This window comes from Plutella xylostella, chromosome 7 (genome assembly GCF_932276165.1).
Source record: "Plutella xylostella chromosome 7, ilPluXylo3.1, whole genome shotgun sequence".
Classification (NCBI taxonomy): Eukaryota; Metazoa; Arthropoda; class Insecta; order Lepidoptera; family Plutellidae; genus Plutella; species Plutella xylostella.
In genome coordinates, this window is record NC_063987.1 from 450,245 (window position 1) to 466,704 (window position 16,460).

Genomic DNA, 16,460 nt, shown 5'->3' on the forward strand with positions numbered 1-16,460 from the left:
TTTTAAAAATAATTTATTTAAAAAAAAACAACTGGGAAAAACATAAAAAACCATTTTAAACTCTCAACACTTTAAAATTGGAAAAACCCTTTTGATAACATTTTATTTACATCTTATAAAATATATCGACAAACGACGGAAGTTAGTACAGCGGTGCCAGAGAGCTTGTCATCTAATAGACACGGCACCGGCCATTGTTATACAAAAAATATGTAGTCGAGGTAACTATCAGACAAATCATTATGTTAGAAACAATTGTTACATCTGTCTGTTCACTCCATAGAAAAAGCATTACCACAAATACAAACAGAGAAACCATTTTTATCAATCTGTTTTCACTAGATGGCGTTGCTAGCGGCAAAATAAATAAAATAGATGGCGCTGTAAACACCAATATTTGTAGTATTGTTATTTTTATGGCAACAGTGATTATTCATTAAGTACATGCAAAAGGCAGTTGATTTAGGCGCACAGTTTTACTATGAGATACAGTAATGACATACATCGTTGTCATAAGAACTTGTAATTTCAATAAAAAGGACAATAATTTCAGATAAAATGTCATTTGTGCTTCAGATCACATGTTTAAAATCATCTAAGAATATTTGCACTTTAATTACTATCTAATTTATTTGTTTGAATTATTGCAAGCTAATAAATATATTTAATTAATTACCTATTACATCTAATAAGAAATTGGTTTTAAATAATTTGGACGTACTAATTAAAGATTGCGATATTTTTGTAATGACTGACAAAACACTACATTGACTCTTAAAACTGTATACTTATACCTTAATTAAAAGTGTAATATCAATACAATCGCTTCAGACGTTTACTGTACATAATAACATTAGGCTTTGACTGAGTGAAACATTTCTTAAAAGTACAATACATACCTAGGAATACAGAATAACTGTTTTGATAAAGGTATAATTATTGCAAAATGCATTATCGAATCAACAATCCAATACAAAAGAGTTACTTCGAATATTTTTTTCCAAGACACAGGATTGGACATTCAAAATGATTTCTAAACTTGTCCCGAAAATAACAATATTCAGTTATGTTCTTATAGTGAGCAATAGATGGCGTGACTTGCGACATAGCTTGGCCGATAGATGGCGTTCATAGAGTGCGTTGAGATCACGTCCGTAATGCAATCACCCCATTCTCACCTCACCCCGTGTCATCCTACCCCTCCGCCCCCACATTCCGCTACTGCGCCCTGCGCCGGCGCCACGCCGCCAGCAGGCGTCTCGCGAAGAGCAGTTGGAAGCCAAGCACCTGAGCTGCTAGCGAGACCCACACCAGCCAGATACCGCATATTGGGAGACCCTGGGGAATAGAGAGTTATAGGTTGAGTTAGGTATGTTGTGTAGAGTAGGAGGTATAAGAAAAATTATGAAGACACAGAAAATAAGACGGCGTATTCCACAACTGTCCAATGTGAGTTGTGATTTGAGCAAACAATTTCACAATAGGTTGCCAAATCTTCGTTTTACTCGCTCAGCTTAATTCGTCGTTTGCGGAGGGACAATAGGACCTGCCCGCGAACCTGCACCTCTGTCTCACTCCTAAGTCACCTGACCTTATTTTTTTGATAACTACTTTAGCCAAGAAGTGTAAGGTGGCGGTTCGAACCTCGAATTTTGTTACGGAATATAGCTGACTTCTATGGTTAATTGTAACTACCAATTTTGAAGCCAATAAACATCCTTTATCTTTATCATACGCTGCTGGTGTTGGGGTCCACCAACCGGCACTAGGCCAGCGTGGTCTACTAGGCCTAAAACCCTTCCTTCATTGGAAGGAGACCCGTGCAGCCCCATCCCCAGCAGTGGGGACGTGATGGGTCGTTAAAGTACTGACCTGCCACATCTGCACGTCGGGCTCGTCAGCCGTAGCATACTCGTACAGCTCGGGCGCCGCCGCCGCCAGCGCGCCCAGCGCCGGCACCACGCCTGCGGGGAGTCTCTGATTAGGTACCATCACTGAGTTATTAGAATTGCTATTATGTAACCTTTTATAGCGAACTGAAGCTCGCGGGAAAATCAATATCAATACAGGGTAGAATTTCTACAGTAAGCAATTCAGACATCACGAAAAAAATACTATTCCGTATAGATATAACAGTAGTTTATCTATCAACAGGAATGATAATGTTAAAATAAAATAGCATCCTGTATTTATTAAGTTTGATACAGATTCTTGATTCTGGTCTGGATTCGTAAGGGAATCAATCAAACCCATAGGAATAGATCAAAATGAGTATACCTAGATTACCTAGTCATAGATTATTCTACATATCTTTTAACAAAAATAATGAAAACTAACCGAGCATCAGCAGCGCGAGACAGTACCGTCGCATGCGCAGGATGGAGTTGCGCTTGACGGCGGACAGCCCCAGCGGCGCCGCCAGCACCGACGACAGCCACCACCACTCCCACCAGCGCGGCTGAGGGCGAAGACACAGGGTGAGTAGAGAGGGAGATACAAGGAGTAAAGGGTGTATAAAAACTTTTTTTTTTTACGCAGCCGTTATTGTCCCACTGCTGGGCAAAGGCCTCCCTATGCTTATTCCACATGTCTCTGTCATCGACCTTCTGACACCAATCCGACAAAAATCTGTCCAGTTCGTCCCGCCATGTCAGCCTAGGTCTACGTGGACGCCTTCGCCCGTCGCACGGCACCCACTCGGTGTAAAAACACATAGTGAATAAAAAGTGTTTTAGAGTTCTGTATCTCGAAAGATTATATTTATTGATTTAGAAATATGGGGAAGCACTGGATTATCTATTTATCTACTGTGGAATGTCCTCCTGGAATTTTTTTTATCATGGCCAATCTCATTGAGGTCAGCCATCTATGCAGGACTTGCAGGAGTAGTATGAAGTACTCAAGTGCATTCACTGATTATACTTTATATTTCTTACTAAGTTATAATCTTAAAGTTATTTTTACTCACTGTATTATTATTAAACACTAGATTACTAGAGATATGGAAGAGCGGGGCCTCCTGGCACAGGTTATTACATAGCCTACTAGGTTAGTCTCAGCACTTGATTATAGATTGTGTAAACCATTATTGTTAACGAAATAAACATTTTGAATTTGAATTTCAATTTGATCCATTGCTCTAATAACCTAATTAACTTTTCAGAAAACAAATGATTAGTCTTTTGTGTTTACAAAACTTTGAATTGCAATTTAGAGCTAGGTATTTGGTGAACTTATTCCACTAACATTCTATACCTTTTTTCACGGGGAAAGACATCTGACAAACCCTTATTACATTCGAATAAGGGTAGTTTTTGTTTGTATCAGATGACTATCACCGTGAAATGGAATATAGTAGGAATATTTAATATTTTGAAAACTAAAGCAAACAGTAGCATGTGAAAAGTAATACCTTGGGTATCTGCAGCTCCTCAATCTCCAGTATGAAGATGTCGAGTCGGTCGAGGAGGTCCACTCCGACCTTCATCAGCAGCAGCACGGTAAGCGCACAGTGGAAGAACATCGCACTGCGCAGACGCGACTTGTTCACTGCACTAGGAAGCAAAATACATTCATTACTAAATTTTACTGGTTTTATTGGCAGTCTGTTTCTACACAGTAAATCAGTGAGCTGAGAGCTGATCTAATCCTGTGTCTGTGAAATGTGCTATAACTGTAAAGAACAGTACAGCACATTGTGATAATGGACGAGGTTTTGTGGGTGGACTAAATATGAATTTAGTCCAGTTACTAGATTTGTTTTTGTTCATTTTTACTTAATATTTACTCATTTGTCTGCATACAACAAATTTGACTTGCCCAGTTCCAGTTTAGCCTGACTGGGTGCAACATGAAGGCTTCAGACATAGATGCAGGCCAAGACAGAGATAGTGACACAACATCAACAAGTTTTAAGATCTCCATGTGTGCCTACCATGTTATGAGTAGCATCAATTGGAAAATTATACCAGACCTATTGTGAGAACAAAGCTATACATATATTTTTTAAATGCCATAAATTTATTTCATGAATGAAAATTCATCCCAGTATCCTCGATAAAGGTTGGACTACATTTGATTGGACATATCAACTACATAGTGCGAACTTCTAAAGCTTTTATTTCACAAGGTCGACACTAGTCAGCTACCAGGCGCCCAGGGCTCAAAAGAGTGTGCCGGGGCGGCCCGACCAGGGGCAGTCGCCGGCAGCTTCCGGGGGCTATAATTAGTGATGTCCAGGTCTGCAGTCCCTCACCTGATGTGGTACTGAGCAGCCACCTGCTCCCGATGCTCGTAGTCAGCCCCACTCGAGCCCGCCACCATCGCGCCGCGCGACGCCATCTTGTCAACTCTTCACTGTATGTTGCAAACACTTGGGAGCATCACCCGCCAGGGTCTTGGAGCCTCCACTCACTCAATTTTCATCCACATTGAACAATTTTAATCCTTTCCCCTGGCTCGCTCGCTGGACTTGACATTTCCGTGAAACGTCAACGTCAATACGTCAAAAACACCACGTCTTGACGTTCTCGTCAAAAATAATCTGTCTATCCGTGACCAAAGACAAATATTAATCTCAGAATAAACATATTGAAGTTTCTAAAACTACACTTCCTTCCTTCACTTAGATCTTAGATCCCTTCCTAGGAACATTATTGCTCCTCTATCGAAGAGATTCTTTCACACACCCATAACATTGCGTTTGTTGTGGTTTGTGGGTGTGTGACGTCAAGGAAGACCTACCTGCAAGCAATGTAAGGTACCTACTTCTACTTACCTATTCTTACCACCGCTATGTATACAGCAGACTGGGTTTTACGTACTTAGTTAGCGACCAAAGGTTTCATTTCACTATCCTTACCTACCGAATGTGTCGTCGTTGTTGATTAATACTTTAACTATTCTTCTACTTTGCAAGACCTAACAACAAAACAATAGTTACGAGCTAGCTTGCTAACTAATACCTAGTTACCAAGATAGAAAATATCTGAACATCTATAAGTACCTATATGTAGGTACATAAATAAAATGCCTATCTAATCTGGACGGCGCGGCGGCGGCGGCGGATTCCACTTTTTTCTATGAACGTAAATAGCTAAATCTGAAATAAGTTTATAATGACAACGAGTTACAACGACCATTTAGTACCTATCTATTATCAATAAAATTATTTTATTCAAAGAAATCCGTGTTTACATTTAAAATTAAGTATAAATTATAAGTATGATATCCATAAATAGCATCTATCTTCTTTAGTTAATTGATTGGCATGGCATAGGCATTCCGGCCTGAAACAATGATAAAGGAGGGAGTTACTGAAAGAGGATGGCGAGATGTGGAACTTGAAATAGGTAGGTACACAGAACGAGAATTCAACTAAGTGCCTAAGGCCTAACTGCATAAGTTAGGTAGGTAGGTACCTACTTGGGTAAGTATTATTTATCTAACCGTTCTGCCATCAACGTCAAGAGTACTCACCGTACAATCGTTGTCTTGTTGTTTCATATAGCACTTCGCCAACTTTCCGACGTCATAAGCCATCTTCTTCATCTCCTCACAGAGTATAAACAGCTCTTTATTAATCTTCTGTGCCCTATCGGCAGAGTCCCGACGGAATCTCATCGACTCTTGCGCAGCACACTTAGATCTTTGAGCCAACTGATGAGCTACACTGGCAAGCCTGATGATTTCTTCAGCTGATTCGCAGGAGTTGTTGCTCTCGAATATTGGACATTTGCAGAGAAGTTTCCCTGAACCCGTCTGCTGGACATGGTTGGTTTTTGTTTTTCTTGTTCCGTTGAGGACTGCTCCTTGACTAGTAGCTGACAATAAGACTGAAAATAAAGTGCTTTCTGTTTAGATATTGATCCTACCAACTACTAATCTACAGGGACATAAATATAAAGCTGAAAGCAGAATTCGTGAAGGGCTAGCCAAGCCATTAGCTAGGTAGGTATCTACCTACATAATACTAATATATGGTACGTACGGATCAGTGGAAATAAGGCAGAATAAAATAAATAGCTAAGTAGGTAACCACTGTATTTCTTTACATTATATACTTGGCTTACCTAAAATAATGGTAATGTAAAGGTTATTCATTATTTTGGTCTCTATAACAATAATATTATACTATTTTTACATAAATTAGATGAAATGCGACTCAAAATTACTTTTTCAATGACTTTTGATAGAATATAGACAAATTTCCAACGAATAATAATTTGTGGTCCACAGAAGAGATGAAAAAGATTTAAACTAAAATGTTTGAATGCAGTTAAAAAGTTTAACAAATTTTCCATCTAGCAACCCTAAATCAATCGATGACAGCGAATTTTCTTCTGACGACATTTTTATCAATAATTTGGCAAAAATCGTGAAAAATAAGTGTTTTCATCAATAGTGAATAGTGATAAAAGGCCCACAATGGCAGACAGCAATGAACAGAAGGCTATGCAGTTGATGGCGGAGGCCGAAAAGAAATTAAATTCATCGAAATCCTTCCTTGGGTCACTTTTTGGGTGAGGACAATGACTTTCTAATTATTTTCAGTAATTTACCCTTTGCCCTTGAACAATTTATATTGAAACTGGTAATAATATTATTTACTGATCCACACTTTCAGCAGGTTATGTATAATAATAGGTTTATGTGTTTAAAATCTAAAATTTCGCATGCTACTTGCAAACTGGTACTCAAACAATGATTCATTCATTGAGCCAACATAAGTAAATTATACGGCTGTTTAAATTACTTTAAAACATGAGCACAACATCTTGAATAGGTTTATGCATTTCTGTAGAACTTACAGAGATAAACCAATGACTTATTACTGCAATAAAACCAAATTTAAACATTACTCAAAGATGTCCCACCAACCCTATACCTACTTATACTATACATTTAGTATTCTCATAGTTTCTTACTTTCACCAATACTATTCATGAACCACAATCTAAAAATAACCACCCTCTTTTCTCAAGTATTTCATCATCAAACATTTTCCCCAATCCAGGCCACAATTCCACTATGATCAATCTTATGTACTTTCAGTATTATTAATAACTGTTACAATATCCCATCCAGTGGTTCATCGAAGGTGGAGGAAGCGGTGGACTGCTACCTGCGGGCTGCGAACCTCTTCAAGATGTCCAAGAAGTGGGCGCAGGGCGGGCAGGCGTTCTGCCTCGCCGCGCAGCTGCATCTAAAAGCCGGTGTCCGCCACGATGCCGCCACCAACTTTGTCGACGCCTCTAATTGTTACAAGAAGTGTGATCCTAATGGTAAGGTTTTCATTTCTGTGAATTTTGGTCATTCTTGCATAAGTTTATTTATACTGGTAAGGTGGTAAGTTTCAGTGAATGTAAATAACAATCTCTAGAAATTCACTGGTAGTGGTACCCATGAGTGTCTAGTATTTAGAATCCATGCATATTTTTAATCAAAGAACTACTAATTTAAAATGTCATAGTCTCATCATGTTGACCTTGTGAACAGCAGCATGCTACATTAACAACTTTAATTTAAACACAAAAATACTTGTTATTCAAATTTATTTTCAACAAATCTTAATGTTCATCCTTATAACTGAAACTAGCTTGTAGATCAACCATCAAACTTATTGAATACTCATTGTATAAGTTGTTATCCTAGGCATTCATAATCATAAAATAATTGTGCTATTTTATTATCAGATAACATAATAGTATAGAAATAAGTTCAGATAAAATGAGATAAAAAATACCTACTTTATAAAAGTGTTTTGCATTTGCCAAGCCTGTTTGTTTGTTTGGTATATTATAGCACTGTTTGTGTTTACTATACTGATTCATCACAATCATAATAGATAATGTTCACATAAGTATGATAAGAGTGGCAAAAATTCACCATGTTTGCTATCTTTATCAATGATGTAATAGACTAATGGAGCAAAATCATATAAACATGCAAACTGTGTATTAATTTTAGTTATGTAATGTTAGGGCATAGGTAATCTTCGGGTTCATGAAAGAGTCATAATATACAGGGTGTTGCAAAAAGGGTATACTAAGCCGAAACCTACATGTGCAGCATGTTATATCTAAGCCCGAAACTGAAATCAGAATTTGGAAATTCGCGAAAAAAAATTTTTTTTTTCCATAGTAAAAGTCACGTGACCAACAAAGTTTCTATGGAAAATGAAATTTTTTTTTCGCGAATTTTCACATGCAATTTTCACTTTCACAATTTTCAATTGCTGCACATGTAGGTTTCGGCTTAGTATACCAATTTTGCAACACCCTGTATACATATATGAACTGTACTTCTGGTGCACCCTGTCTTCTGGTAGTCAGGGTAAGTACCTAAGTAACAAGTAATTGGCTAATCCTTTCATTCTGGGCAATGAGCTAATCTGACTGGCTAAATCCTCCCACATGGGTCAAAGTCACCAATTAAAATGATTTTAGTGTTTGTCACCAACACATGCTAAGAAGATGATTAATGTACTGCCTTGCAGGGCAGCCAGAGATGCTTTGCAGCACTTGCTAGTGCAAGCTTATGTCGAGTGTTTTTTGGGCACAACCAAGTATTCATTGAGAACCATTTGTTTGCAGAGGCGGTTTCATGTATTCTAAAGGCGGTAGAAATCTACACGGACATGGGTCGCTTCACCGTCGCCGCCAAACAACATCAGGTAACTATATATGTTATTATTACGATACGAACTATAAAAATAGTGAACACACCATGGGGCCTTATCCCTTGAATATGTAAGAAACCTTTAAATCTTTAAATACATGCATGGAACTCTATGAGACAGAGTTCGTACATCCCCGAGTCTACTGCCTGAAAGTTCCGCTATCGCTACCTCTTTCAATCTTATTATTAAGAGCAATTATAGCCCATTCCACGGGGAAAGACATCTGGTATACAAACATAAACTACCCTTATTGGAATGTAATAAGGGTTCTGTCAGATGTCTTTCCCTGTGGAATGGGATATAGTTTCTCTTCCTTTAACAACTAATACCCCCCTCTCCCTCCCACTCACAGAACATAGCGGAGCTCTACGAGACCGAGTGCGTGGACCTGGCGCGAGCGATGCAGCACTACGAGCAGGCCGCCGACTACTTCCGCGGCGAGGAGTCCACGTCCAGCGCCAACAAGTGCATGTTGAAGCTCGCCCAGTACGCGGCTCAACTGGAGCATTATGACAAGGCTATACAGATCTATGAACAGGTGAGTGAGTGAATGAGCGAAAACCCGGATGGAATAAGGACTCTTGGTTCTCTCCGGGAAGTCTTAAGTAACTTAAGTTGTCAACTCGCTTTCTGGTAAGATGAGTAAGCTAGGGTGGCTTAACAGCTAGTTACCCCGTAGTCGTTTCACTCATAATGGCCCACCTTGAGACAAACTGCGGTAAACCAGCTCGCTACGATAGGTTAGTGAATGAATGAAGAGCCAACAAGTGCATGCTCAAGCTCGCCCAGTACGCGGCTCAACTGGAGCACTATGACAAGGCTATACAGATCTATGAACAGGTGAGTGAGTGAGCGAAAACCTTCAGATCTCTGGGGTCTGTCCGGGAAGTTTTAAGTAATCTGGGTTGTCTACTGGCTTTCTGGCGTGAGCTTGGGTTGCTTAGCAGCTAGTCAATCCGTAGGCGTACCCGCAGAATGGCCCGCCCGCCTTAGAGGCTACATGAAAAGCTGGCCACGATAGGTGAGTGAAGGAATGAAGAGCCAAAAAGTGCATGCTGAAGCTCGCCCAGTATGCCGCTCAGCTGGAGCATTATGACAAGGCTATACAGATCTATGAACAGGTGAGTGAGTGAACGAAAAGTGAGTGTATGAACTGAGGCAAAACCCTCGGATCTCAAGGGGTCTCTCCGGGAAGTCTTAAGTAGCTTATGTCGTCTACTAGCTTTCTGGCCTGAGCTAGGGTAGCCACACTAACAGCTAGTCACCCTAACAGCTAGTCACCCCGTAGGCAATTCATGCATAATGGCCAACCTTAGAGGCTAAATGCGGAAAATCAGCTTGCCACAATAGGTGAATGAATGAAGAGTCAACAAGTGCATGCTGAAGCTGGCCCAGTACGCGGCCCAACTGGAGCATTATGACAAGGCTATACAGATCTAAGAACAGGTGAGTCAATGAGCGAAAAAAAAACTTTCAGATCTCTGGGGTCTCCCCGGGTAGTCTTAAGTAACTTAAAGTTGTCTACTTGCTTTCTGTTCTGGCATTGGCTAGGGTAGCTTAACAGCTAGTCACCCCGTAGGCGTATCAGCTCAGTGAAATATACATGTGAATGATTGAATGAAGAGTCAACAACTGCATGCTGAAGCTGGCCCAGTACGCCGCTCAACTGGAGCATTATGACAAATTAGTAAATTTTCCAGTGCTTCAGTTAGAGTACACTACACAAAAGTGTAGAAATCCGACGTAAGGACTGTGAATAATCGAAATAGTATACTACCTCATAACCTTCTACTATGAAAATATTGTAACTACGTTGATCCAGTTGTAGATTCTTCTCAATTCCAAGTACTACGGCGTAGGTCAAGCGGCTGCTTCTGAAGCTATCATCGTTCGAATCTGGAAACATGCCACTTGTTGGCCTTTTGTCTGATTTATGTACTTTTCCATCTAGTGTATCTATTTTGTACGTATAGCAGCTGTCTAACACCCAATATCACAGGCTCTGCCTAGTTCCCACTTTCACAATTTATTAAATCCTAACCTACCCCCCTCCACAGATCGCCAAATCATCGCTCGACAGCAGCCTGCTCAAGTACAGCGCCAAGGAGTACATGTTCCGCGCGGCGCTGTGCCACCTCTGTGTGGACGCGCAGAACGCGGCCTTCGCATTGGATAAATACATCGGACTGTACCCCGCCTTCGCCGACACACGGGAGTACAAGCTGCTTAAGGTGAGTGGGGAGAAGGGAAAGAGTGAAGCCGCGTACATAGGTAAATCGACAGTATGACACGAACGTAGGTAAGCCGACAGTATGCAGCGCACATTTCGTCGACCGCCATTACTAGTGTATGCGTCGCGGCAAAAGACGCCTAAATAGCCTGAAAGAGCATTAAAGATAGTCTTCAATTTGATGTTAGGGTAGCGCGAAGTGGAATGAAAGGCAGTTTTAGTGGGAGGTTTTGCGTCAAAAATGCTGTAGGAGAACTATATAGTACAGCTGGACTAGACTTAGTCATTGTTGTGAAAGGATTAGGCAGACATAGCGCCAAGGAGTACATGTTCCGCGCTGCCCTCTGCCACCTCTGTGTGGACGCGCAGAACGCGGCCTTCGCATTGGATAAATACATCGGACTGTACCCCGCCTTCGCCGACACACGGGAGTACAAGCTGCTTAAGGTGAGTAGCGAGAGGGGAAAAAAGAAAGTAAAGAGTAAATAAATGTACTTAGATAAGCCGGCAGTATGACGCGCATATACAGGGTGGCCCAAAGAGTGACGTCCAAAGGAAAATGTTTGATTCCTTAGGTCAAGGGGTAGCCAAATCACCCCCATGTATGTTCAGCAATTTTTAGTAGTTTAGGAGTTATGATTTTTTTTCCAATTTTTTTACGAAATTCGACCTCAGTGGATTAATTATGTTTTATTATTTTTTGGATAACTTTTTAAAAGCATTTTTTATTTTTGTGTCATCCTCTTAAGTTGTTCTTTTAACCATAAAAGTTTCAGCTTCCTACTTGTAATTTAAGTTAGTTATTTTTTTATCGAAAGTTCGAATTATATCATCAAGCTAGACTGCTCTGAATTTTCTACTTGAAATTAAAAATTGAAAAAGATATTCTCATTGTGCCTTATTAATTTTAAAAACTCCGCAAGGTTCCGAAATTACATAAAAATAAAAATAAACTATTGCTTAATAGGGTATTATTTGCAGAAAAAAGCCTTCAAAGGTACCTGGGTGGAAATTACCTAATTAGTAAATTGTTTCAGAAAGTTGAAATATTCCTGTTATGTCATTACTAAGGACTAATTAAGTTAGAAAATGTATCAAATTAAAGGGAAAATTAAATTATTTACTTTTTTTTTATTTAATTTACATTTTTGAATGTAAATTCTTAGAAAAATGTTTTAGTCTGAGTAGTAAGATTTATGAGATAATTTTATTATTAATAATAAGTAAATAAACTCTTATAATTATTTTACACATTTACTCACAATAAATTTTCAAAATGGCGACCTCCTATAGCAATACACAACCTACATCTACGCAAGAAATTTTCTTTAAGTCGCCTATACGCTTCTCTGTTTCATTCAGATGTAACTTTTTGACAGATGTCACATTTTTGAGAAAAGGTACTTTTTTTACATGTTTAACCTTTTGAAAAATGTCATATTTATTACATTTGTCACTTTTTTGACTTAAAGAAAATTTCTTGCGTAGATGTAGGTTGTGTATTGCTATGGAAGGACGCCATATTGAAAATTTATTGTGAGTAAATGTGTAAAATAATTATAAGAGTTTATTTACTTATTATTAATAATAAAATTATCTCATAAATCTTACTACTCAGACTAAAACATTTTTCTAAGAATTTACATTCAAAAATGTAACGTAAATTAAAAAAAAAGTAAATAATTTAATTTTCCCTTTAATTTGATACATTTTCTAACTTAAATAGTCCTTAGTAATGACATAACAGGAATATTTCAACTTTCTGAAACAATTTACTAATTAGGTAATTTCCACCCAGGTACCTTTGAAGGCTTTTTTCTGCAAATAATACCCTATTAAGCAATAGTTTATTTTTATTTTTATGTAATTTTGGAACCTTGCGGAGTTTTTAAAATTAATAAGGGACCATGAGAATATCTTTTTCAATTTTTAATTTCATGTAGAAAATTCAGAGCAGTCTAGCTCGATGATATAATTCGAACTTTCGATAAAAAAATAACTAACTTACATTACAGCTAGGAAGCTGAAACTTTTATGGTTAAAAGAACAACTTAAGAGGATGACACAAAAATAAAAAATGCTTTAAAAAAGTTATCCAAAAAATAATAAAACATAATTAATCCACTGAGGTCGATTTTCGTAGAAAATTAGGAAAAAAAATCATAACTCCTAAACTAAAAAAAATTGCTGAACATACATGGGGGTGATTTGGCTACCCCTTGACCTAAGGAATCAAACATTTTCCTTTGGACGTCACTCTTTGGGCCACCCTGTATACAGGTAATTCTGTCGACTGCCATTACTAGTCTATGCGTCGCTAAAAGACGCGCGTTAAGATTTGACAGCTGATGTTAGGGCAGCGTGGAGTGGAAATAGGGGTGGTTTAAGTTGGAGGTTTGGGTGTCATGCGTCAAAAATTACTGTACGAATCTTCATAGAAGTTTTGATGACATAACACTAAAGCTGGAGTAGAGCTGTTCACCGCTAAATTATAATATCCAACTAGGTACTACGACAATTAATAAGATACATAATATAATAACTGGTGCAAAAAATTATTTCCAGGAGCTGATTGAACACCTGGAGGAGCAGAACGTGGAAGGGTTCACCGAAGCCGTCAAGAACTACGACAGCATATCCCGCCTCGACCAATGGTACACGACCATTCTGGTGCGCATCAAGAAGCAAATCAACGACGACGCCGACCTGCGTTGATTGGCCAGCCCGCGCCGCGCCGCCGCCGTCTGCTACTGAGCTCGCTTCTGATTGGTCCGTGTTTGTGGGGAGTCGCGTTTATTGGTTAGTCCAGCTGAACTGCTTTTTTTTTCAAGTCAAGTAGGTACAGAGGGTGTAGGTTTTTGTTAACCGATAAAGCAGTGACAATCTACGCAATTTGTACCGCTAGGTGGCGTCTCTGTCGCGCCATACTAATTCGTTTACTCGTCACTACTCGAACGATGTAAAAATTCGCACTCTGCATGATGAAGATATTGTTAATCCTTTAACTGGTAGAAAACTAAAATATTTACATTTGGTTTTGGACCTTAAGTTTAATAGCATAAAGTTCGTTTGTAAAAGGGTTGACGTTTTTAGGGTTTGTCATCGGTGCTTGTACTATCACAAAGTTTTCTGGTTAATTCTTTGTTATGGCTGCGGTCGCGTCGCGTGACTTTAATTCTGAGGTTTGTTAGCATGAAGAATGATAAACAAGTTTTAATAACGTTCAAAATTAATACAATTATATGCTATATGTTGTAATTTTGCCAAAACGAGTGTGAAAAGTGTAAAAATAATAACATATAAAATGGCAGTTGTACCTTCACTTTCGATTGAATAAATGTACAAGTGAGTGTGATTGGTTGGACTATTTCAGAACGTTGCTCAATCGTTGAACACACGGCGGTGGTGGCGGATACAATTTATCTTTTCAATAGTAATAATAGTAGTTATTCATAACTTATGCCTATTTCTTATAGTAAAGGCGCGTTTAACATTTGTGATGTACTGTGGATTATCGTTAATATGTTAAAATAATACAGAATTACCTGCTTTAGGTATAACTTAAGTTCATCTGGATTCATCAACAGCATTGAACGGTATTATTTCTCTAAAACTACGGACATATCAGCGCATAAGAGCCATGCAATGAGGGCAATACATCATTCAAATACAAAACGCATACATTTACTTGTTTGGACGTTTTACAGTACAATGCGAAAACGATACACACAGTGCAAAACAAAGGAGCTACTAGCATTCAAGTTAGTTAAAAATATACTATAATTAATTTAAAATTTAGTGGATAAGACGGCATTTTTTTATCAGCTGATACACCGAGTCCCATACTTCATAACTTAGTAGATAAAGTACTTGTAAACGATGTACTTTTTGCAATAATGCCTCATAATGGTGTAAGTAGGTACTAATTCCTCTTGTTAATTCAGTGTTCTTGAGAATCATTCCATATTTAATTCGGTTTTCTCTGTAATTTTATAAGCATTATCGAAACAAGATAATAATGCTGGTCCTAGGCAGATCCAATGATTATCTAGTTTTTTGACCAGAAGAGACACGTTCAAGACATCAAACAACGTGGTATACCGACAGATATTTTGGAATAAGTATGAAAGGAATTTAATAGCTTTCTTGGAATGTCTAAGTTGAGACCTTGTATAGTTATAATATTTTGCCCTTTTATGTAAAAAATGGAGTACATACTACATACGGGCTGTCTCATTTCTTAACGTAGGACGTTAGTATTTTTTAATTATTGTTATATTGTAAATATAATCTACGTTTTCGTTATTACGTTAATAAATTTTGTATTTAATTTAGATTTTTATTTATTACCCCTTTAATTTATATATTTTTTTATTGATTTACTGTTTGTTGACTTTACAATATTCTGCTTACATAATAAATTTAAGGCCGCCTTACGTTAAAATAGGCTTAAAATTTCAGTATTAGCGAACCATCCATCCCATCTTCCATCAACTGTATCGAGGAAAGACGTAATGTTAAGATTTTCGAGCATGTAATAATAATAATTAAAGGTTTTACATTGACTACCGTAATGTTAGCGACATCAATTATATAATACTGTAACGGCACACTGATATTCGTTTAAATGTAAAAATAAAGTGTTATCGAAATTCAACCTGTACTATTTTATTTCACTGTAATCTATAATTTTGGGATATTTCTTCTGATATTTTTATTAATAAATGCAGGTAGATATTGTCATTACCTAATAAAAAAATTGTGCGGTAGTTTTAGTTATTCGGTATTCCTCGGGCGGTCGCCTCTTTCGCGATCGGTTTAATGAATAATTCGGTATACTTATATCGGAATATGTGAATTCTGTGATCAAAAATTGCTTCCAGGCGGCAGTGTGAGTGTGAGTGATCGGGAAGATTTTATCGGATTTGCTTTCACGAGGCGCCTTACACTACGGTCGGGCCAGCCTGGATAACTGAAGGTATTTCATATGAAATAATAATTATATTGATCATTTTGGTACAAGAGCATCCTATAGGAGTATCCGCACTCCGCAAGTGCGGATTTTCGAATCGGAGATTTCCTTTGACGTTTTGGAATTTTTAGTTCAAAAATCGACCAATAGATGGCATCCGGCCTGTCGTTTTTAATGAGCTGTATTCTTCTGAAGCTGCGTACAGACCGGGCCAACGAACGCCAACGGTTATCCCAAAGATGGATATTTATCATACATAATACAGGGCAGATTGCAGCAACGAAGGTCAACAAAACCCGTTCGTTGGTGTTCGTTGGGCCGGTCTCTACGCAACTTGAGGGGACAGAAGATGTCATAAATTGTATAAAGCTGTCTTAAACTAGTTAACACTTAATATTATGCATAATTAATTAATTATTAATTAATATAAATATATTAATATAAATATTAGTTAATTAATATTATGCATATAGCTACTTATTGCATATGGTTGAATTCACATCCATTGAGTTTTTGTATTGGCCGAAAGGACGGGAATCCATGCCGACTAAAAAAATATATGAAGTTTTACTAGCGCC

At 38.1% G+C, this 16,460-nt stretch overlaps 3 protein-coding genes across 5 annotated transcripts; 1 reads left to right on the forward strand and 2 right to left on the reverse strand.

Moving 5' to 3' along the window:
* Positions 1-1,196: 1,196 nt before the first annotated feature.
* On the reverse strand, positions 1,197-4,499 carry LOC105394009 (protein jagunal). Its single transcript, XM_048622051.1, has 5 exons — positions 4,256-4,499; positions 3,413-3,554; positions 2,338-2,458; positions 1,873-1,964; positions 1,197-1,338 (listed from the first exon to the last, which is right to left on the reverse strand). The coding sequence occupies exons 1-5, from the start codon at positions 4,339-4,341 to the stop codon at positions 1,219-1,221; spliced, it is 561 nt and encodes a 186-aa protein (XP_048478008.1). The 5' UTR covers positions 4,342-4,499; the 3' UTR covers positions 1,197-1,218.
* Positions 4,500-5,140: 641 nt separating this feature from the next.
* Positions 5,141-6,231, reverse strand: LOC105391460. The gene is made up of 3 exons (XM_011562933.3): positions 6,072-6,231; positions 5,479-5,834; positions 5,141-5,288 (listed from the first exon to the last, which is right to left on the reverse strand). The coding sequence occupies exons 1-3, from the start codon at positions 6,100-6,102 to the stop codon at positions 5,253-5,255; spliced, it is 423 nt and encodes a 140-aa protein (XP_011561235.3). The 5' UTR covers positions 6,103-6,231; the 3' UTR covers positions 5,141-5,252.
* A 74-nt stretch (positions 6,232-6,305) lies between these two features.
* On the forward strand, positions 6,306-15,567 carry LOC105394007 (alpha-soluble NSF attachment protein). Of its 3 annotated transcripts, none has more exons than XM_048622050.1 (7): positions 6,306-6,521; positions 7,087-7,283; positions 8,595-8,674; positions 9,033-9,218; positions 10,738-10,791; positions 11,238-11,357; positions 13,476-15,567. In XM_048622050.1, the coding sequence occupies exons 1-7, from the start codon at positions 6,427-6,429 to the stop codon at positions 13,623-13,625; spliced, it is 882 nt and encodes a 293-aa protein (XP_048478007.1). In that variant the 5' UTR covers positions 6,306-6,426; the 3' UTR covers positions 13,626-15,567. The 3 variants fall into 3 exon arrangements, with proteins under 3 accessions (XP_048478007.1, XP_048478006.1, XP_011564144.1); XM_048622049.1 differs by having other exon boundaries at positions 10,738-10,785; positions 11,232-11,357; XM_011565842.3 differs by lacking the exon at positions 11,238-11,357 and having other exon boundaries at positions 10,738-10,911.
* Positions 15,568-16,460: the final 893 nt, after the last annotated feature.